The following is a 19,039-nucleotide window of genomic DNA, read 5'->3' as shown; positions in this document are numbered from 1 at the left end:
GTATCTTAACTATTTATCTACACGCATTTCATTATTGAAATATTGATGAAAGATAAAGTAATGTTATAAAAGTACACAAGTAAATTAACTTCAAAACTGCAACACTTGAAAGTCTGCGTTTATACGATACAACTTTAAATCTCAATATATTTTATTCCTTACACATATAGTCACATTCTATGAAATCATGTATCTATTTTTTTATTACTTTAGTCCTACTTTACAGGAGAAAACCCCCTCTCCAAGGCCCTACTCTGCCTCACCCTATACCTCTATCAATCTATCCTCTAGCCCTACTCTCTGACTCATCTCAAACCTCATTCTACTACTGTGATCCCCAAAATAGCGCTTTCTAGACTCTTCCCTCCTCTATCCCTCCTGGCTCACCCCAAACCTCAGTTTACTACTTTGATCTCCCAAACAAACCTACTAAATTCTCCCTCATGCTTCTGTCCTTTGACTCGACCCAAACCTCATCTTACTGCTATGATCTCCCTAATGCCTCTCTACAGACTCTTCTCTCCTCCATCTCTCCTTTACTCATCCCAAACCTCACCTTACTACTATGATCTCCCTAATCCTTTTCTACAGACTCTTCTCTCCTCCATCTCTCCTTTACTCATCCCAAACCTCACCTTACTACTATGATCTCCCTAATGCCTCTCTACAGACTCTTCTCTCCTCCATCTCTCCTTTACTCATCCCAAACCTCACCTTACTACTATGATCTCCCTAATCCTTTTCTACAGACTCTTCTCTCCTCCATCTCTCCTTTACTCATCCCAAACCTCACCTTACTACTATGATCTCCCTAATCCTTTTCTACAGACTCTTCTCTCCTCCATCTCTCCTTTACTCATCCCAAACATCATCTTACTACTATGATCTCCCTAATCCTTTTCTACAGACTCTTCTCTCCTCCATCTCCCCTTTACTCATCCCAAACATCATCTTACTACTATGATCTCCCTAATCCTTTTCTACAGACTCTTCTCTCCTCCATCTCTCCTTTACTCATCCCAAACATCATCTTACTACTATGATCTCCCTAATCCTTTTCTACAGACTCTTCTCTCCCCCATCTCTCCTTTACTCATCCCAAACATCATCTTACTACTATAATCTCCCTAATCCTTTTCTACAGACTCTTCTCTCCTCCATCTCTCCTTTACTCATCCCAAACCTCACCTTACTACTATGATCTCCCTAATCCTTTTCTACAGACTCTTCTCTCCTCCATCTCTCCTTTACTCATCCCAAACATCATCTTACTACTATGATCTCCCTAATGCCTCTCTACAGACTCTTCTCTCCTCCATCTCTCCTTTACTCATCCCAAACCTCACCTTACTACTATGATCTCCCAACTAACACTTCTGGATTCTCCTATTGTTCCATTATTCTATTCAATCCAACTAACAGACTCACATGCCCTCCCCTTAAATTAACTCATACCTCCCTATACTATTACTGTACTCATATTTCCCTATACTAATCCACCACTAATCCTTTTGGATTGCGGGCTAGCGTGCTACTCGCCGGAAAGCGCATTGACGTCTCATCAAGGGTAGTAAGCTCTATATAAATACAACTACAATTACAATGTCGTTTGAAAACATACTTTCTTTCGTTCAAGCACGCTCATTTCTATGTTTCTACACGAGGAATATATTTTTCTAGGTAGGAGGACCCCTTCTACACTCTGGTTAATGTTAATTATGTTATTTTCCCATTTCCACTCTGTGAGAGGGGTGTACTCCTGCCTGTGGCAGAAGTAAATCTTTAGCTGGTCCCATGTGGAAAAAAGTGAGAATGAGCAAACTCTTTACCCTGGCATGCCCCCCCAAGTGTAAAATTTACACATGTATAACATTACATCATCGTGGGGGAAATGGCATGTGTACATCTTTTTACCTGTGTTTATTTGGGTTCTGTGAATGGCAAACACAGATTTGCACTGTTAAAGCAAGTCTTTGTCCATGAAGTGAGGATTGTAAGTGATGAGGCTTGTAAGCGAGGCTTGTAAGTGATGAGGCTTGTAAGTGATGAGGTTTGTAAGTGATGAGGCTTGTAAGTAATAAGTATTGTAAGTGAGGCTTGTAAGTGATGAGGAGGCTTGTAAGTGATGAGGCTTCTAAGTGAGGGTTATAAGTGAGGCTTGTAAGTGATGAGAATTGTAAGTGAGGCTTGTAAGTGATGAGGCTTATAAGTGATGAGGCGTGTAAGTGAGGCTTATAAGTGAGGCTTGTAAGTAGTGAGGCTTGTAAGTGATGAGAATTGTAAGTGAGGCTTGTAAGTGATGAGGCTTGTAAATGATGAGGCTTGTAAGTGAGGCTTGTAAGTGATAAAGCTTGTAAGTGAGGCTTGTAAGTGAGGCTTGTAAGGGAGGCTTGTAAGTGATGAGAATTGTAAGTGAGGCTTGTAGGTGATGAGGCGTATACGTGATGAGGCTTGTAAGTGAGGGTTGTATGTGATGAGGCTTGTAAGTGAGGCTTGTAAGTGAGGCTTGCACAGGCAAATGGATTTACAAATGGAACCTCTACACAGCAGTACGCCAGCACCCTACCCTACCTTAACCTAGACTACCCTTCCCTACCCTGCTGTACCCTACCCTACCATACTATGACCTACCCTACCCTGCTCTACCCTAGTCGGACCTACCCTACTCTAAGCTCCCCTACCCTACCCTTACCTACCCTACCACAGCCTACCCTCCCCTACTCTTCCCTACCCTACAACACCCAAATCTACTCTACTCCACCCTACCCCACCCTACTGTAGGCTACCCTACCCTGCTCTACCGTACCCTACTGTAGGCTACCCTACCCTACTCTGCTCTACCGTACCCTACCCCACCCTACCGTAGGCTACCCCACCCTACTCTACCCCACCCTACCATAGGCTACCTCACCCTACCGTAGGCTACCCCACCCTACTCTACCCCACCCTACCATAGGCTACCCTACCCTACCATACTATGACCTACCCTACCCTGCTCTACCCTTGTCTGACCTACCCTACTCTAAGCTCCCCTACACTACCCTTACCTACCCTACCACAGCCTCCCCTCCCCTACTCTTCCCTACCCTACAACTCCCAAATCTACTCTACTCCACCCTACCCCACCCTATTGTAGGCTACCCTACCCTACTCTGCTCTACCGTACCCTACCCCACCCTACCGTAGGCTACCCCACCCTACTCTACCCCACCCTACCGTAGTCTACTCCACCCTACTCTACCCCACCCTACCGTACGCTACCCCACCCTACTCTACCCCACCCTACCATAGGCTACCCTACCCTACCATACTATGACCTACCCTACCCTGCTCTACCCTACCCTGCTCTACCCTAGTCTGACATACCCTACTCTAAGCTCCCCTACCCTACCCTACCCTTACCTACCCTACCACAGCCTACCCTCCCCTACTCTTCCCTACTCTACAACACCCAAATCTACTCTACTCCAACCTACCCCACCTTACTGTAGGCTACCCTACCCTACTCTGCTCTACCGTACCCTACTGTAGGCTACCCTACCCTACTCTGCTCTACCGTACCCTACCCCACCCTACCGTAGGCTACCCCACCCTACTCTACCCCACCCTACCATAGGCTACCCCACCCTACTCTACCCCACCCTACCGTAGGCTACTCTACCCTACTCTACCCCACCCTACCGTAGGCTACCCCACCCTACTCTACCCCACCCTACCTTAGGCTAACCTACCCTACCCTGCTCTACCCTACCCTGCTCTACCCTAGTCTGACCTACCCTATTCTAAGCTCCCCTACCCTACCCTTACCTACCCTACCAGAGCCTACCCTCCCCTACTCTTCCCTACCCTACAACACCCAAATCTACTCTACTCCACCCTACCCCACCCTACTGTAGGCTACCCTACCCTACTCTGCTCTACCGTACCCTACTGTAGGCTACCCTACCCTACTCTGCTCTACCATACCCTACCCCACCCTACCGTAGGCTACCTCACCCTACCGTAGGCTACCCCACCCTACTCTACCCCACCCTACCGTAGGCTACCCCACCCTACTCTACCGCACCCTACCATAGGCTACCCCACCCTACTCTACCCCACCCTACCGTAGGCTACCCTACCCTACCATACTATGACCTACCCTACCCTGCTCTACCCTACCCTGCTCTACCCTAGTCTGACCTACCCTACTCTAAGCTCCCCTACCCTACCCTTACCTACCCTCCCCTACTCTTCCCTACCCTACAACACCCAAATCTACTCTACTCCACCCTACTGTAGGCTACCCTACCCTACTCTGCTCTACCGTACCCTACTGTAGGCTACCCTACCCTACTCTGCTCTACCGTACCCTACCCCACCCTACCGTAGGCTACCCCACCCTACTCTACCCCACCCTACCGTAGGCTACCCCACCCTACACTACCCCACCCTACCGTAGGCTACCCCACCCTACTCTACCCCACCCTACCGTAGGCTACCCCACCCTACACTACCCCACCCTACCGTAGGCTACCCCACCCTACTCTACCCCACCCTACCAAAGGCTACCCTACCCTACACTTATCTACCCCACCCTATCGTAGGCTACCCTACCTCACATTACCATAGGCTACCTCACATTACCATAGGCTACCCCACCTTACCATAGGCTACCCTACCCTACGCTACGCTACCCTTTCCTACTCTCAGCTACCCTTCCTCCCCATCTCCCTTCCTACATGGGGCGCATGCATGTGTGGATTACAATGATGTTGACTGACGTACCCTGTACATGTGGAAGCCTTGCTCCATGGTTCTAGATATGTACCCCATCTTTACTCCTGCAGGACAGAGGTGCTTAATGTGGCCACTGCTTGTAGGGGAACACGTGTGTAGAGGCTGCAGGGGTCCCTCACAGAGTGGTGTCCATGCAGCAGGGATGAGGCTGCTGATGGCTGTTTGTAGTGATGACAGGCGTCTGTGTGTGTAGGTGATAACTCATGTGTATAGTTGGATGACTATATAGGTACTTGGAAAGCACGAATCGAGCTGAGTCCAACAATGCGCTCCAGTCATTGGCACTAGCTTTGACAATCTCCAGGTTGTCAGGATCCCTATTTCTGTTAGTGTCTATGGACAGCATCAGGAGCATCTCTTGTGTTTGAGTCTCTATGGTCTCTGACAGCAAGAGTCACTCTAACCGATGAGTGGCAGCCCTCCTGCTATTAGTCTCTATGGTCCGCATCAGGAGCATCTTTTGTGTTTGAGTCTCTATGGTCTCTGACAGCAAGAGTCACTCTAACCGATGAGTGGCAGCCCTCCTGCTGTTAGTCTCTATGGTCCGCATCAGGAGCATCTTTTGTGTTTAAGTCTCTATGGTCAGTGAGAGAAGACACTCTTGCTATCTGAGTCACTCTGGCCGATGAGTGGCAGCCCTCCTGCTGTTAGTCTCTATGGTCAGCAGGAGGAACATCTCTTGTGGTTTGAGTCTCTATGGTCAGTGAAAGAAGACACTCTTACTGTCTGAGTCACTCTGGCCCATGAGTGGCAGCCCTCCTGCTGTCAGCATCTATGGCCAGCAAAAGGAGCATATGTTGTGGTTTGAATCTCTATGGTCAGTGAGAGAAGACACTCTTGCTGTCAGAGTCACTCTGACCGATGAGTGGCAGCCCTCCTGCTGTTAGTCTCTATGGTTATCAGGAGGAGCATCTCTTGTGGTTTGAGTCTCTATGGTCAGTGAAAGAAGACACTCTTGCTGTCTGAGTCACTGTGGCCGATGAAAGGCAACCCTCCTGCTGTCAGTCTCTATGGCCAGCAAGAAGAGCATATGTTGTGGTTTGAGTCTCTATGGTCAGTGAGAGAATACACTCCTGCTGTCAGAGTCACTCTGGCCAATGAGTAGAAGCCCTTCTGCTGTCAGTCTCTGTGCTCAGCAAGAGGAGCATCTCTTGTAGTTTGAATCTCTATGGTCAGTGGGAGAAGACACTCTTGCTGTCGGAGTCACTCAACCCCTGCTGTTAGGCTCTATGGTCAGCAACTTGATCATCTTTTGTGGTTTAAGTGTCTGTGGTCAGTGAGAGAAGATACTCTTGCTGTCAGTGTCACTCTGGCCGATGAGAGGCAACCTTCTTGCTGTTAGTGTCTGTGGTCAGCAAGAAGAACATCTCTTGTGGTTTGTGTCTCTATGGCCATTTAGAGGAGGCACTCTTGCTGTCAATATCTCTATGGCAAGCTAGGGGCCAGCTATGACTTTCAGGGTTTCGGTGTGCCTTGCTACCATCATCACTTTCAAATCAAACTCTGGGGAACATAACAGGATTTAAACACATTTAACGAAATTGAAAACAAATTCAGAGCAAGTATTGTCTGTTTTCACGTGCTTAATCAAAGAAATGCAAGCTAAAGAGGTAGGCTTGAAGTGCCACACAGTACCGGTGACTGATCACTACAAAAAGTAAAAAAAGGTCAGAAAGTTGCCCCTTTTAGTGTCATGAAAAGGCTTTAGCTGGCAAAATTCTATTTTGCCAGGAGCCCTGAAATTCTTTCAATAGCTGAACATGCATAATGGTGACTTCAATGCTGAAGCTACTCACAGCAAACGTTTGTGTCTGCACATTCCTTACGCATGCTGGCAGTTGTCAAAGTCAAATAATTACACCTTAGAATCTATTTAAAAAAAAATATATATATATACATTTTAAAAAACGTTTTTGAACATTTTATGTGTGGAATTCTTGACAAGTTTGTGAATTTCTGATTGGCAGATAACCAATATTATGGGAATTATTGAAAATGATTATTTTGAATAAGTAATATAAGAATATTTCCACCTTCTTGCCACTTTTAAACTTGAGGGTGAATGCTGAGGCAGTGTGCTCCATCCTTAACACCCTTCCTTGTTTTTTTCTCTCTTGTAGTTCCCAGAGTGCGGCTTCTACGGCATGTACGACAAGATCCTTCTTTTTCGCCATGACTCCAGCTCTGAGAATATCCTGCAGCTTGTGAAGTCGGCCAGCGATATTGTGGACGGAGACCTCATCGAAGTTGTTTTATCAGGTATGGCCGACAGTCGACTCTTTGTGCTTACAAAGTGCCTCGCACCATTGTGTTTACAAAGTGCCTCGCATGGGGAGAGCTTTTTTTCTAAACACTGAAGTTTCAGACTTGCTTCTCTCTTCTTCTGTGGTACATAATTGCTGTGTAAAAATTGTACGATGCACCTGCAGTTCCATGTGAAATTCTTACAGAAAGTTCAGGAGAAGATAAAAGACTATGAGAGAAGAACGAGAAAGAAAAAGTTACTGTTGACTGGGGAGCGTGAGGGTGCTGACTGAGTAAAATTGAATATGCCATGGATTACTGACTGTGCCATTGTATAATGCAACCTCTGGTTTGTAAGCAGCCTCTTGGCACTATTGATGATTCATTGACATGGATGGTGGAGTAACATAGACCCCCCGTAATCCCTGTGGTGCAGGGGGGTCCCTGAGCTCCAGGAGGTCCCCTCAGCACAAATACCCTGGACTGGGAGCTCCAGACTGAGTAGAATGTACTTTGCAGGGGGGGCCCTCAAGTTTCATTATGCCACTGGACATGGGGATGTGTACTATCTGCTTCGATTGGTCCCTCAGAGGCTCTTGGGTCAGTCTGACCCTGTGCTCATCCATCTAAAAACAACCTCATCACAGCTGGTCTCAGCTGCTGCATCCAGCTTTGCAGAAGGCCAAATAACTGTGTCAAATGTTTGTTACACTGGCGTGATATCACATACTTCCTGCATTTCACGTTAAGCAAAATATGCAACATTTTCACTGTTTCAGAAAATGCAAAAACTATGTTTTTGTATTAAAATATTTTTGGCCTCTGATTTTTTTGGGGTGAAGAATCCCCTTTCTGAGAAAAGTTACTTGAGATACCCTGGAAAAGTATTCGTGCTGTATGCGTAATTGCAGTTTGCCCCCTGCGACTTGCATTAGCTCTTAGAAGCAGCCCATTCTTGAAGCTCTACCCATTTTTGAGCACCACCCAATCAGGAAAGCATCCCGTCTGTGCTTTTCTTCCTCCGGCTCCCTCTTTCTGAAACCACCTCTTTCTCTTATTTGCAGTATCCAGTAGAGCTAAAAGTCACTAAAAATGAAATAATATTATTCATAGCCATGATATCTGCCTGACGCTACTTCAACCCGTTGCTTCAAGTGTATGTCAGAATATCATATACAGAAACATTGTGTGACATAAATATTATGTCCTAAATATATTTAGGGCTCCTGGTTTTATGGTATTTATTTTTCCAACTATTTGGTTTTATTAATCCATCTTTACTTTTTTGCTCATTTGTTATGGATTTAGCCATTTTTATTTTGTGATCACTGTATAAATGAAGCTGCAATAGGTATTTTTCCACATTTATTTATCTGATAAATGTATATTCACATTTGAATGGCTAAAAGGTTTCAGCTGTGTACAGTGCAATAGCGTTATCTGAAAACACTTGCATTGTAGAATAACAGAAATAATTGTAGATCTGCACTTAATTAAGCTTAATTAGGAAATCTATTGTCTTTTTTTATTCTCCCATACTCTCAATCTGTCCAGCTACAGACCTAGCACCCATAATTGACAGTAGAAAAAAATAATCCAAAGAAGGCCTATTTTTCATATTTTTCTGTATTTAAAAATAAATACAGGCAGGAAAATAAATAGTTTTCTGTCTGTTGTTTATCTGTAAAAAAAATCAGTAAAAACAGAAAACTGGGAGCCCTAAATATAAATTACAAAAATAATGTCCAATCTAAATTCATCTAATTTAAATTCGGGTCATGTGACCTGACTCCACCAATATTTTTTTTAACCAGGCTCCCTTATAGGCAGGTGAGATTTCTTATGTAGCTGAAAACCCCAGTAAATGATGTATTTACTAATAGCTGACTGTCACTTGATTGTTGTTCCTAAATAGCACTGCACATCACCCAGGTGCCCGCTTTCTGTGTAATCGCATGAAAGGTGCCTTGTTCTCGAATGCTCGTTCCAGGCATGTTAGAGGAGCCCTGAGTGGCAGGAGCCAGCGGGGCTGTAAAAGTGCATCAGAAATATCCCATGAGCTCTCAGGAGAGAGGCTCAGCTGCAGATAATGAGGTCCACTTTACTGCCCATGACGCGCTTGTCTTCAATGGGCTCCTGAAGAACCGGAGGCAGCTGCGCTCAGGGCGCCTGACCTCTGTCCGCCATTTTCAAGTGGCCAGAACAAGTGCGCAATCGAGGTGACTCAGGGTTTCCTGCGCTTGAAGACAGCGAGGTCACTTCCATGGAACATGGTGCCATCAGGTGGGTGGAGGGCAGGCTACTTACCTGCAGGTTGCTGTCTCTACAGCTTATGTACGCGCAGGCTGCTTCCCCCTATAATTTGTGTACGTGCTGTGAGAAGGTAGCCTCTTTCTAGCCTTGTTACCCCCACTTTTGGCCTGTTTGTGAGTGTATGTCAGGGTGTTTGTCACTGTTTTCACTGTCTCACTGGGATCCTGATAGCCAGGCCTCAGTGCTCATAGTGAAAACACTATGGTTTCAGTATGTTTGTTATGTGTCACTGGGATCCTGCTGGTCAGGACCCCAGTGCTCATAGGTTTGTGGCCTATATGTATGTGTCACTGGGACCCTGTCACACAGGGCCCCAGTGCTCATAGGTGTGCATGTATATGTTCCCTGTGTGGTGCCTAACTGTCTCACTGAGGCTCTGCTAACCAGAACCTCAGTGGTTATGCTCTCTCATTACTTTCAAATTGTCACTAACAGGCTAGTGACCATTTTTACCAATTTACATTGGCTTACTGGAACACCCTTATAATTCCCTAGTATATGGTACTGAGGTACCCAGGGTATTGGGGTTCCAGGAGATCCCTATGGGCTGCAGCATTTCTTTTGCCACCCATAGGGAGCTCTGACAATTCTTACACAGGCCTGCCACTGCAGCCTGAGTGAAATAACGTCCACGTTATTTCACAGCCATTTTACACTGCACTTAAGTAACTTATAAGTCACCTATATGTCTAACCTTTACCTGGTAAAGGTTAGGTGCAAAGTTACTTAGTGTGAGGGCACCCTGGCACTAGCCAAGGTGCCCCCACATTGTTCAGAGCCAATTCCCTGAACTTTGTGAGTGCGGGGACACCATTACACGCGTGCACTACATATAGGTCACTACCTATATGTAGCTTCACAATGGTAACTCCGAATATGGCCATGTAACATGTCTATGATCATGGAATTGCCCCCTCTATGCCATCCTAGCATAGTTGGCACAATCCCATGATCCCAGTGGTCTGTAGCACAGACCCTGGGACTGCCAAACTGCCCTTCCTGGGGTTTCACTGCAGCTGCTGCTGCTGCCAACCCCTCAGACAGGCATCTGCCCTCCTGGGGTCCAGCCAGGCCTGGCCCAGGATGGCAGAACAAAGAACTTCCTCTGAGAGAGGGTGTGACACCCTCTCCCTTTGGAAAATGGTGTGAAGGCAGGGGAGGAGTAGCCTCCCCCAGCCTCTGGAAATGCTTTGTTGGGCACAGAGGTGCCCAATTCTGCATAAGCCAGTCTACACCGGTTCAGGGACCCCTTAGCCCCTGCTCTGGCGCGAAACTGGACAAAGGAAAGGGGAGTGACCACTCCCCTGACCTGCACCTCCCCTGGGAGGTGTCCAGAGCTCCTCCAGTGTGCTCCAGACCTCTGCCATCTTGGAAACAGAGGTGCTGCTGGCACACTGGACTGCTCTGAGTGGCCAGTGCCACCAGGTGACGTCAGAGACTCCTGCTGATAGGCTCCTTCAGGTGTTAGTAGCCTATCCTCTCTCCTAGGTAGCCAAACCCTCTTTTCTGGCTATTTAGGGTCTCTGTCTCTGGGGAAACTTTAGATAACGAATGCATGAGCTCAGCCGAGTTCCTCTGCATCTCCCTCTTCACCTTCTGATAAGGAAACGACCGCTGACCGCGCTGGAAGCCTGCAAACCTGCAACATAGTAGCAAAGACGACTACTGCAACTCTGTAACGCTGATCCTGCCGCCTTCTCGACTGTTTTCCTGCTTGTGCATGCTGTGGGGGTAGTCTGCCTCCTCTCTGCACCAGAAGCTCCGAAGAAATCTCCCGTGGGTCGACGGAATCTTCCCCCTGCAACCGCAGGCACCAAAAAGCTGCATTACCGGTCCCTTGGGTCTCCTCTCAGCACGACGAGCGAGGTCCCTCGAATCCAGCGACACCGTCCAAGTGTCTCCCACAGTCCAGTGACTCTTCAGCCCAAGTTTGGTGGAGGTAAGTCCTTGCCTCACCTCGCTGGGCTGCATTGCTGGGAACCGCGACTTTGCAAGCTACTCCGGCCCCTGTGCACTTCCGGCGGAAATCCTTCGTGCACAGCCAAGCCTGGGTCCACGGCACTCTAACCTGCATTGCACGACTTTCTAAGTTGGTCTCCGGCGACGTGGGACTCCTTTGTGCAACTTCGGCGAGCACCGTTTCACGCATCCTCGTAGTGCCTGTTTCTGGCACTTCTCCGGGTGCTACCTGCTTCAGTGAGGGCTCTTTGTCTTGCTCGACGTCCCCTCTCTCTGCAGGTCCAATTTGCGACCTCCTGGTCCCTCCTGGGCCCCAGCAGCGTCCAAAAACGCCAAACGCACGATTTGCGTGTAGCAAGGCTTGTTGGCGTCCATCCGGCGGGAAAACACTTCTGCACGACTCTCCAAGGCGTGGGGGATCCATCCTCCAAAGGGGAAGTCTCTAGCCCTTGTCGTTCCTGCAGTATTCACAGTTCTTCAGCCTAGTAAGAGCTTCTTTGCACCAACCGCTGGCATTTCTTGGGCATCTGCCCATCTCCGAGCTGCTTGTGACTTTTGGACTTGGTCCCCTTGTTCCACAGGTACCCTCAGTCAGGAATCCATCGTTGTTGCATTGCTGATTTGTGTTTTCCTTGCATTTTCCCTCTAACACGACTATTTTGTCCTTAGGGGAACTTTAGTGCACTTTGCACTCACTTTTCAGGGTCTTGGGGAGGGTTATTTTTCTAACTCTCACTATTTTCTAATAGTCCCAGCGACCCTCTACAAGGTCACATAGGTTTGGGGTCCATTCGTGGTTCGCATTCCACTTTTGGAGTATATGGTTTGTGTTGCCCCTATCCCTATGTTTCCCCATTGCATCCTATTGTAACTATACATTGTTTGCACTGTTTTCTAAGACTATACGGCATATTTTTTCTATTGTGTATATATATCTTGTGTATATTTCCTATCCTCTCACTGAGGGTACACTCTAAGATACTTTGGCATATTGTCATAAAAATAAAGTACCTTTATTTTTAGTATAACTGTGTATTGTGTTTTCTTATGATATTGTGCATATGACACTAAGTGGTACTGTAGTAGCTTCACACGTCTCCTAGTTCAGCCTAAGCTGCTCTGCTAAGCTACCATTATCTATCAGCTTGAGCTGCTAGACACCCTATACACTAATAAGGGATAACTGGGCCTGGTGCAAGGTGCAAGTACCCCTTGGTACTCACTACAAGCCAGTCCAGCCTCCTACATTGGTTGTGCAGTGGTGGGATAAGTGCTTGAGACTACTTACCACTCTTGTCATTGTACTTTTCATAAGAGAAAAATATACAAAACAAGGTCAGTGTATATACACATAGCCAAAAAGTTTTGCATTTCCTCTTTTCACTCTTTTCTAAGTGCTGAAAAGTACTTCTAAACTTTCAAAAAGTTCTTAAAAGTTTAAAAAAGTTTTTTTCTGTCTTTCCAAAAAAGTTCTGAAAACTTTTTTCTCTTTTTCTATCACTTTAACTCTCTCTAAAAAATGTCTGGCACAGGAAAAAATGTTGAACTGTCCAAACTTGCATATGATCACCTTAGCTGGAAAGGAGCAAGGAGTCTCTGCATAGAGAGAGGTTTGAGTGTAGGGAAGAATCCTTCCTTAGAACTGTTAATTAATATGCTTAGAGTACAGGATAAGGCCATAAGTGCCCAATCTGGTGAAAAAGTAGCTAATGGTTCTCAATCTGATCCAGGGACTCCCCCAGAAAAAGGTTCAGGAAAGAAACTTCTCAGCCTGCCCATTACTAGACAGTCTAGCATAGTTGGTACAGAAATTGAATCACACCATACTGATGGTGTGCTCTCACATTATGCTGGTAGCCAAGCTGTTAGGGTGCCCTCTGTAAGGGACAGGTCTCCTTCTGTTCATTCCCATCATACCTCTGTATCTAGAAATGTCCCTCCCACCCACCCTGATGACAGATTGTTAGAAAGGGAACTCAATAGATTGAGAGTGGAACAAACCAGACTGAAGCTCAAGAAGCAACAGCTGGATTTGGATAGACAGTCTTTAGAATTAGAGAAGGAAAGACAGAAGTTGGGTTTAGATACCCATGGTGGCAGCAGCAGTATTCCCCATAGTCATCCTGCAAAAGAGCATGATTCCAGGAATCTGCACAAGATAGTTCCCCCTTATAAGGAGGGGGATGACATTAACAAGTGGTTTGCTGCACTTGAGAGGGCCTGTGCTGTACAGGATGTCCCTCAAAAGCAGTGGGCTGCTATCCTATGGCTATCATTTAGTGGAAAAGGTAGGGATAGGCTCCTTACAGTGAAAGAAAATGATGCCAATAATTTCCAAGTTCTTAAGAATGCACTCCTGGATGGTTATGGCTTAACCACTGAACAGTACAGGATAAAGTTCAGAGAGACCAAAAAGGAGTCTTCACAAGACTGGGTTGATTTCATTGACCAGGCAGTGAAGGCCTTGGAGGGGTGGTTACATGGCAGTAAAGTTACTGATTATGAAAGCCTGTATAACACAATCCTGAGAGAGCATATACTTAATAATTGTGTGTCTGATTTGTTGCACCAGTACCTGGTAGACTCTGATCTGACCTCTCCCCAAGAATTGGGAAAGAAGGCAGACAAATGGGTCAGAACAAGGGTGAACAGAAAAGTTCATACAGGGGGTGACAAAGATGGCAATAAGAAGAAAGATGGTGAAAAATCTCAAGATAAGCATGGGGATAAGGGTAAAACCAAAGATCCCACTTCAAATCTTAAACACTCTTCAGAGGGTGGGGATAAAACAAATTCTTCCTCTTCTTCCCAACCTGCACACATTAAAAAGCCTTGGTGCTTTGTGTGTAAAAATAGAGGCCATAGGCCAGGGGATAAGTCCTGTCCAGGTAAACCCCCTGAGCCTACCACCACTAATACATCAAGCTCTAGTGCCCCTAGCAGTAGTGGTACTAGTGGTGGGACTGCTGGCAACAGTCAAGCAAAGGGTGTAGTTGGGTTCACTTATGGGTCCATAGTGGAAACTGATGTAATCAGTCCCAAGACAGTTTCTGTCACACCTAGTGGCATTGGCCTTGCCACACTGGCTGCTTGTCCCCTTACAATGGATAAGTACAGGCAGACAGTTTCAATAAATGGTGTTGAGGCCTTGGCCTACAGGGACACAGGTGCCAGTTTCACTTTGGTGACTGAAAACCTAGTGCCTCCTGAACAACACATCATTGGACAACAGTATAAGATTATTGATGTCCATAACTCCACTAAGTTTCTTCCCTTAGCTATAATTCAGTTTAGTTGGGGTGGAGTTACTGGCCCTAAGCAGGTGGTGGTATCACCTAGCTTACCTGTAGACTGTCTCTTAGGTAATGACCTAGAGGCCTCAGGTTGGGCTGATGTAGAGTTTTATGCCCATGCAGCCATGCTGGGCATCCCTGAGGAATTGTTCCCTCTCATTTCAAGTGAAATGAAAAAGCAAAGGAGAGAAGGCCTGAAAACTCAGGATCCCTCTCCATCAACAGGTAAAAAGGGTATCACAGTATCCCCTAACCACCCTACCATTCAGGATACTATTCCTGTGGTGGGAGAAACCTCTCCTGGGGTGGCACCTGTTCCAAGGGAATCATCAGCTGGCAAAGCTGGACTCCCTGAGGTGGAAGTACCTCTCTGTGGGATAACTAACATTGGTGAGAAAAAGAGCACCATTTTAGTTAACATGGAGCATCCCTCCAACCCTCCCAGAGAAACTTTAGTGCAGAAACTCTGCACTGCCTCACAACACTTAGGACAGCATCCCTGCCCTAGTGTGGAGCTGATAGGACAGCATCCCTTCCCTGCTCCAACCCAAGAGAAACAGCATCCCTGTTCTCTCTTCCAGCCATATGGACAAAGTTTTTGCCCAGCTATGGCTTTTCTGAGACAGCATCCCTGTCTGGCATTTCCATCACTACAAATAGGTTCAGTGGACAATTCCCACTGCTCTAAACTAAAACTTACTGATAGAAACTCTGAAAATACATCTTCACATTGTTGCTTAGCTAAAAAACTTCAAACAGGGTGGTTTACATCCCCACAGGGAAGTAACCATATAGTGGATGATAAAGGGAGTAACCAGTCTATTGCAGAGCTACTCTCTACTTATCACCACTTAGACAATAAAGTCTCAACTGGCCAAGGTTAGCCTTATTGTCCTTCGTTTGGGGGGGGGTTGTGTGAGAAGGTAGCCTCTTTCTAGCCTTGTTACCCCCACTTTTGGCCTGTTTGTGAGTGTATGTCAGGGTGTTTGTCACTGTTTTCACTGTCTCACTGGGATCCTGATAGCCAGGCCTCAGTGCTCATAGTGAAAACACTATGGTTTCAGTATGTTTGTTATGTGTCACTGGGATCCTGCTGGTCAGGACCCCAGTGCTCATAGGTTTGTGGCCTATATGTATGTGTCACTGGGACCCTGTCACACAGGGCCCCAGTGCTCATAGGTGTGCATGTATATGTTCCCTGTGTGGTGCCTAACTGTCTCACTGAGGCTCTGCTAACCAGAACCTCAGTGGTTATGCTCTCTCATTACTTTCAAATTGTCACTAACAGGCTAGTGACCATTTTTACCAATTTACATTGGCTTACTGGAACACCCTTATAATTCCCTAGTATATGGTACTGAGGTACCCAGGGTATTGGGGTTCCAGGAGATCCCTATGGGCTGCAGCATTTCTTTTGCCACCCATAGGGAGCTCTGGCAATTCTTACACAGGCCTGCCACTGCAGCCTGAGTGAAATAACGTCCACGTTATTTCACAGCCATTTTACACTGCACTTAAGTAACTTATAAGTCACCTATATGTCTAACCTTTACCTGGTAAAGGTTAGGTGCAAAGTTACTTAGTGTGAGGGCACCCTGGCACTAGCCAAGGTGCCCCCACATTGTTCAGAGCCAATTCCCTGAACTTTGTGAGTGCGGGGACACCATTACACGCGTGCACTACATATAGGTCACTACCTATATGTAGCTTCACAATGGTAACTCCGAATATGGCCATGTAACATGTCTATGATCATGGAATTGCCCCCTCTATGCCATCCTAGCATAGTTGGCACAATCCCATGATCCCAGTGGTCTGTAGCACAGACCCTGGTACTGCCAAACTGCCCTTCCTGGGGTTTCACTGCAGCTGCTGCTGCTGCCAACCCCTCAGACAGGCATCTGCCCTCCTGGGGTCCAGCCAGGCCTGGCCCAGGATGGCAGAACAAAGAACTTCCTCTGAGAGAGGGTGTGACACCCTCTCCCTTTGGAAAATGGTGTGAAGGCAGGGGAGGAGTAGCCTCCCCCAGCCTCTGGAAATGCTTTGTTGGGCACAGAGGTGCCCAATTCTGCATAAGCCAGTCTACACCGGTTCAGGGACCCCTTAGCCCCTGCTCTGGCGCGAAACTGGACAAAGGAAAGGGGAGTGACCACTCCCCTGACCTGCACCTCCCCTGGGAGGTGTCCAGAGCTCCTCCAGTGTGCTCCAGACCTCTGCCATCTTGGAAACAGAGGTGCTGCTGGCACACTGGACTGCTCTGAGTGGCCAGTGCCACCAGGTGACGTCAGAGACTCCTGCTGATAGGCTCCTTCAGGTGTTAGTAGCCTATCCTCTCTCCTAGGTAGCCAAACCCTCTTTTCTGGCTATTTAGGGTCTCTGTCTCTGGGGAAACTTTAGATAACGAATGCATGAGCTCAGCCGAGTTCCTCTGCATCTCCCTCTTCACCTTCTGATAAGGAAACGACCGCTGACCGCGCTGGAAGCCTGCAAACCTGCAACATAGTAGCAAAGACGACTACTGCAACTCTGTAACGCTGATCCTGCCGCCTTCTCGACTGTTTTCCTGCTTGTGCATGCTGTGGGGGTAGTCTGCCTCCTCTCTGCACCAGAAGCTCCGAAGAAATCTCCCGTGGGTCGACGGAATCTTCCCCCTGCAACCGCAGGCACCAAAAAGCTGCATTACCGGTCCCTTGGGTCTCCTCTCAGCACGACGAGCGAGGTCCCTCGAATCCAGCGACACCGTCCAAGTGACTCCCACAGTCCAGTGACTCTTCAGCCCAAGTTTGGTGGAGGTAAGTCCTTGCCTCACCTCGCTGGGCTGCATTGCTGGGAACCGCGACTTTGCAAGCTACTCCGGCCCCTGTGCACTTCCGGCGGAAATCCTTCGTGCACAGCCAAGCCTGGGTCCACGGCACTCTAACCTGCATTGCACGACTTTCTAAGTTGGTCTCCGGCGACGTGGGACTCCTTTGTGCAACTTCGGCGAGCACCGTTTCACGCATCCTCGTAGTGCCTGTTTCTGGCACTTCTCCGGGTGCTACCTGCTTCAGTGAGGGCTCTTTGTCTTGCTCGACGTCCCCTCTCTCTGCAGGTCCAATTTGCGACCTCCTGGTCCCTCCTGGGCCCCAGCAGCGTCCAAAAACGCCAAACGCACGATTTGCGTGTAGCAAGGCTTGTTGGCGTCCATCCGGCGGGAAAACACTTCTGCACGACTCTCCAAGGCGTGGGGGATCCATCCTCCAAAGGGGAAGTCTCTAGCCCTTGTCGTTCCTGCAGTATTCACAGTTCTTCAGCCTAGTAAGAGCTTTTTTGCACCAACCGCTGGCATTTCTTGGGCATCTGCCCATCTCCGAGCTGCTTGTGACTTTTGGACTTGGTCCCCTTGTTCCACAGGTACCCTCAGTCAGGAATCCATCGTTGTTGCATTGCTGATTTGTGGTTTCCTTGCATTTTCCCTCTAACACGACTATTTTGTCCTTAGGGGAACTTTAGTGCACTTTGCACTCACTTTTCAGGGTCTTGGGGAGGGTTATTTTTCTAACTCTCACTATTTTCTAATAGTCCCAGCGACCCTCTACAAGGTCACATAGGTTTGGGGTCCATTCGTGGTTCGCATTCCACTTTTGGAGTATATGGTTTGTGTTGACCCTATCCCTATGTTTCCCCATTGCATCCTATTGTAACTATACATTGTTTGCACTGTTTTCTAAGACTATACGGCATATTTTTTCTCTTGTGTATATATATCTTGTGTATATTTCCTATCCTCTCACTGAGGGTACACTCTAAGATACTTTGGCATATTGTCATAAAAATAAAGTACCTTTATTTTTAGTATAACTGTGTATTGTGTTTTCTTATGATATTGTGCATATGACACTAAGTGGTACTGTAGTAGCTTCACACGTCTCCTAGTTCAGCCTAAGCTGCTCTGCTAAGCTACCATTATCTATCAGCTTGAGCTGCTAGACACCCTATACACTAATAAGGGATAACTGGGCCTGGTGCAAGGTGCAAGTACCCCTTGGTACTCACTACAAGCCAGTCCAGCCTCCTACACGTGCAGGCTGCTTTCACTACAGTTTGTATACATGCATGCAGTGCTTAATTTGAGCGGGTGGTTTCCAGTGCTCGGCACCGGCACTTAGGGCCTGATTTAGAGTTTGGTGGATGGATTTCTCTGTCACAAACGTGACGGATATCCGGTCCGCTATATTATGATTCCCATAGGATATAATGGGATTGTAATACGGATATCTGTCACATATGCGATCGAGTAACTGCATCCGCCAGACTCTAAATCAGGCCCTAAATTGTCAACACCAGCGCTTATGACAGTCATCCACATAGTGGTACTTTTTGTCTAATTTAGAGATGAGCACAAAAACATGTTTATTAGTTTGAAATACAGTAAAATAACTAATACCCTCCGCCCAAGCCATTCTTATAGC

The 19,039-nt window shown here is 47.1% G+C and overlaps 1 protein-coding gene across 2 annotated transcripts in view; it reads left to right on the top strand.

Moving 5' to 3' along the window:
• Positions 1-19,039, top strand: part of PRKD1 (protein kinase D1) — a 720,579-nt gene that overhangs the window by 314,066 nt on the left and 387,474 nt on the right. For both annotated transcript variants that reach the window (XM_069209053.1, XM_069209052.1), the window contains exon 2: positions 6,900-7,038. In XM_069209053.1, the coding sequence (XP_069065154.1) occupies positions 6,900-7,038 (139 nt within the window). The remainder of the gene's footprint in view (positions 1-6,899; positions 7,039-19,039) is intronic.

Source organism: Pleurodeles waltl, chromosome 9 (assembly GCF_031143425.1).
Source record: "Pleurodeles waltl isolate 20211129_DDA chromosome 9, aPleWal1.hap1.20221129, whole genome shotgun sequence".
Taxonomy (NCBI): Eukaryota; Metazoa; Chordata; class Amphibia; order Caudata; family Salamandridae; genus Pleurodeles; species Pleurodeles waltl.
This window is presented reverse-complemented; position numbering and strand designations above follow the sequence as displayed.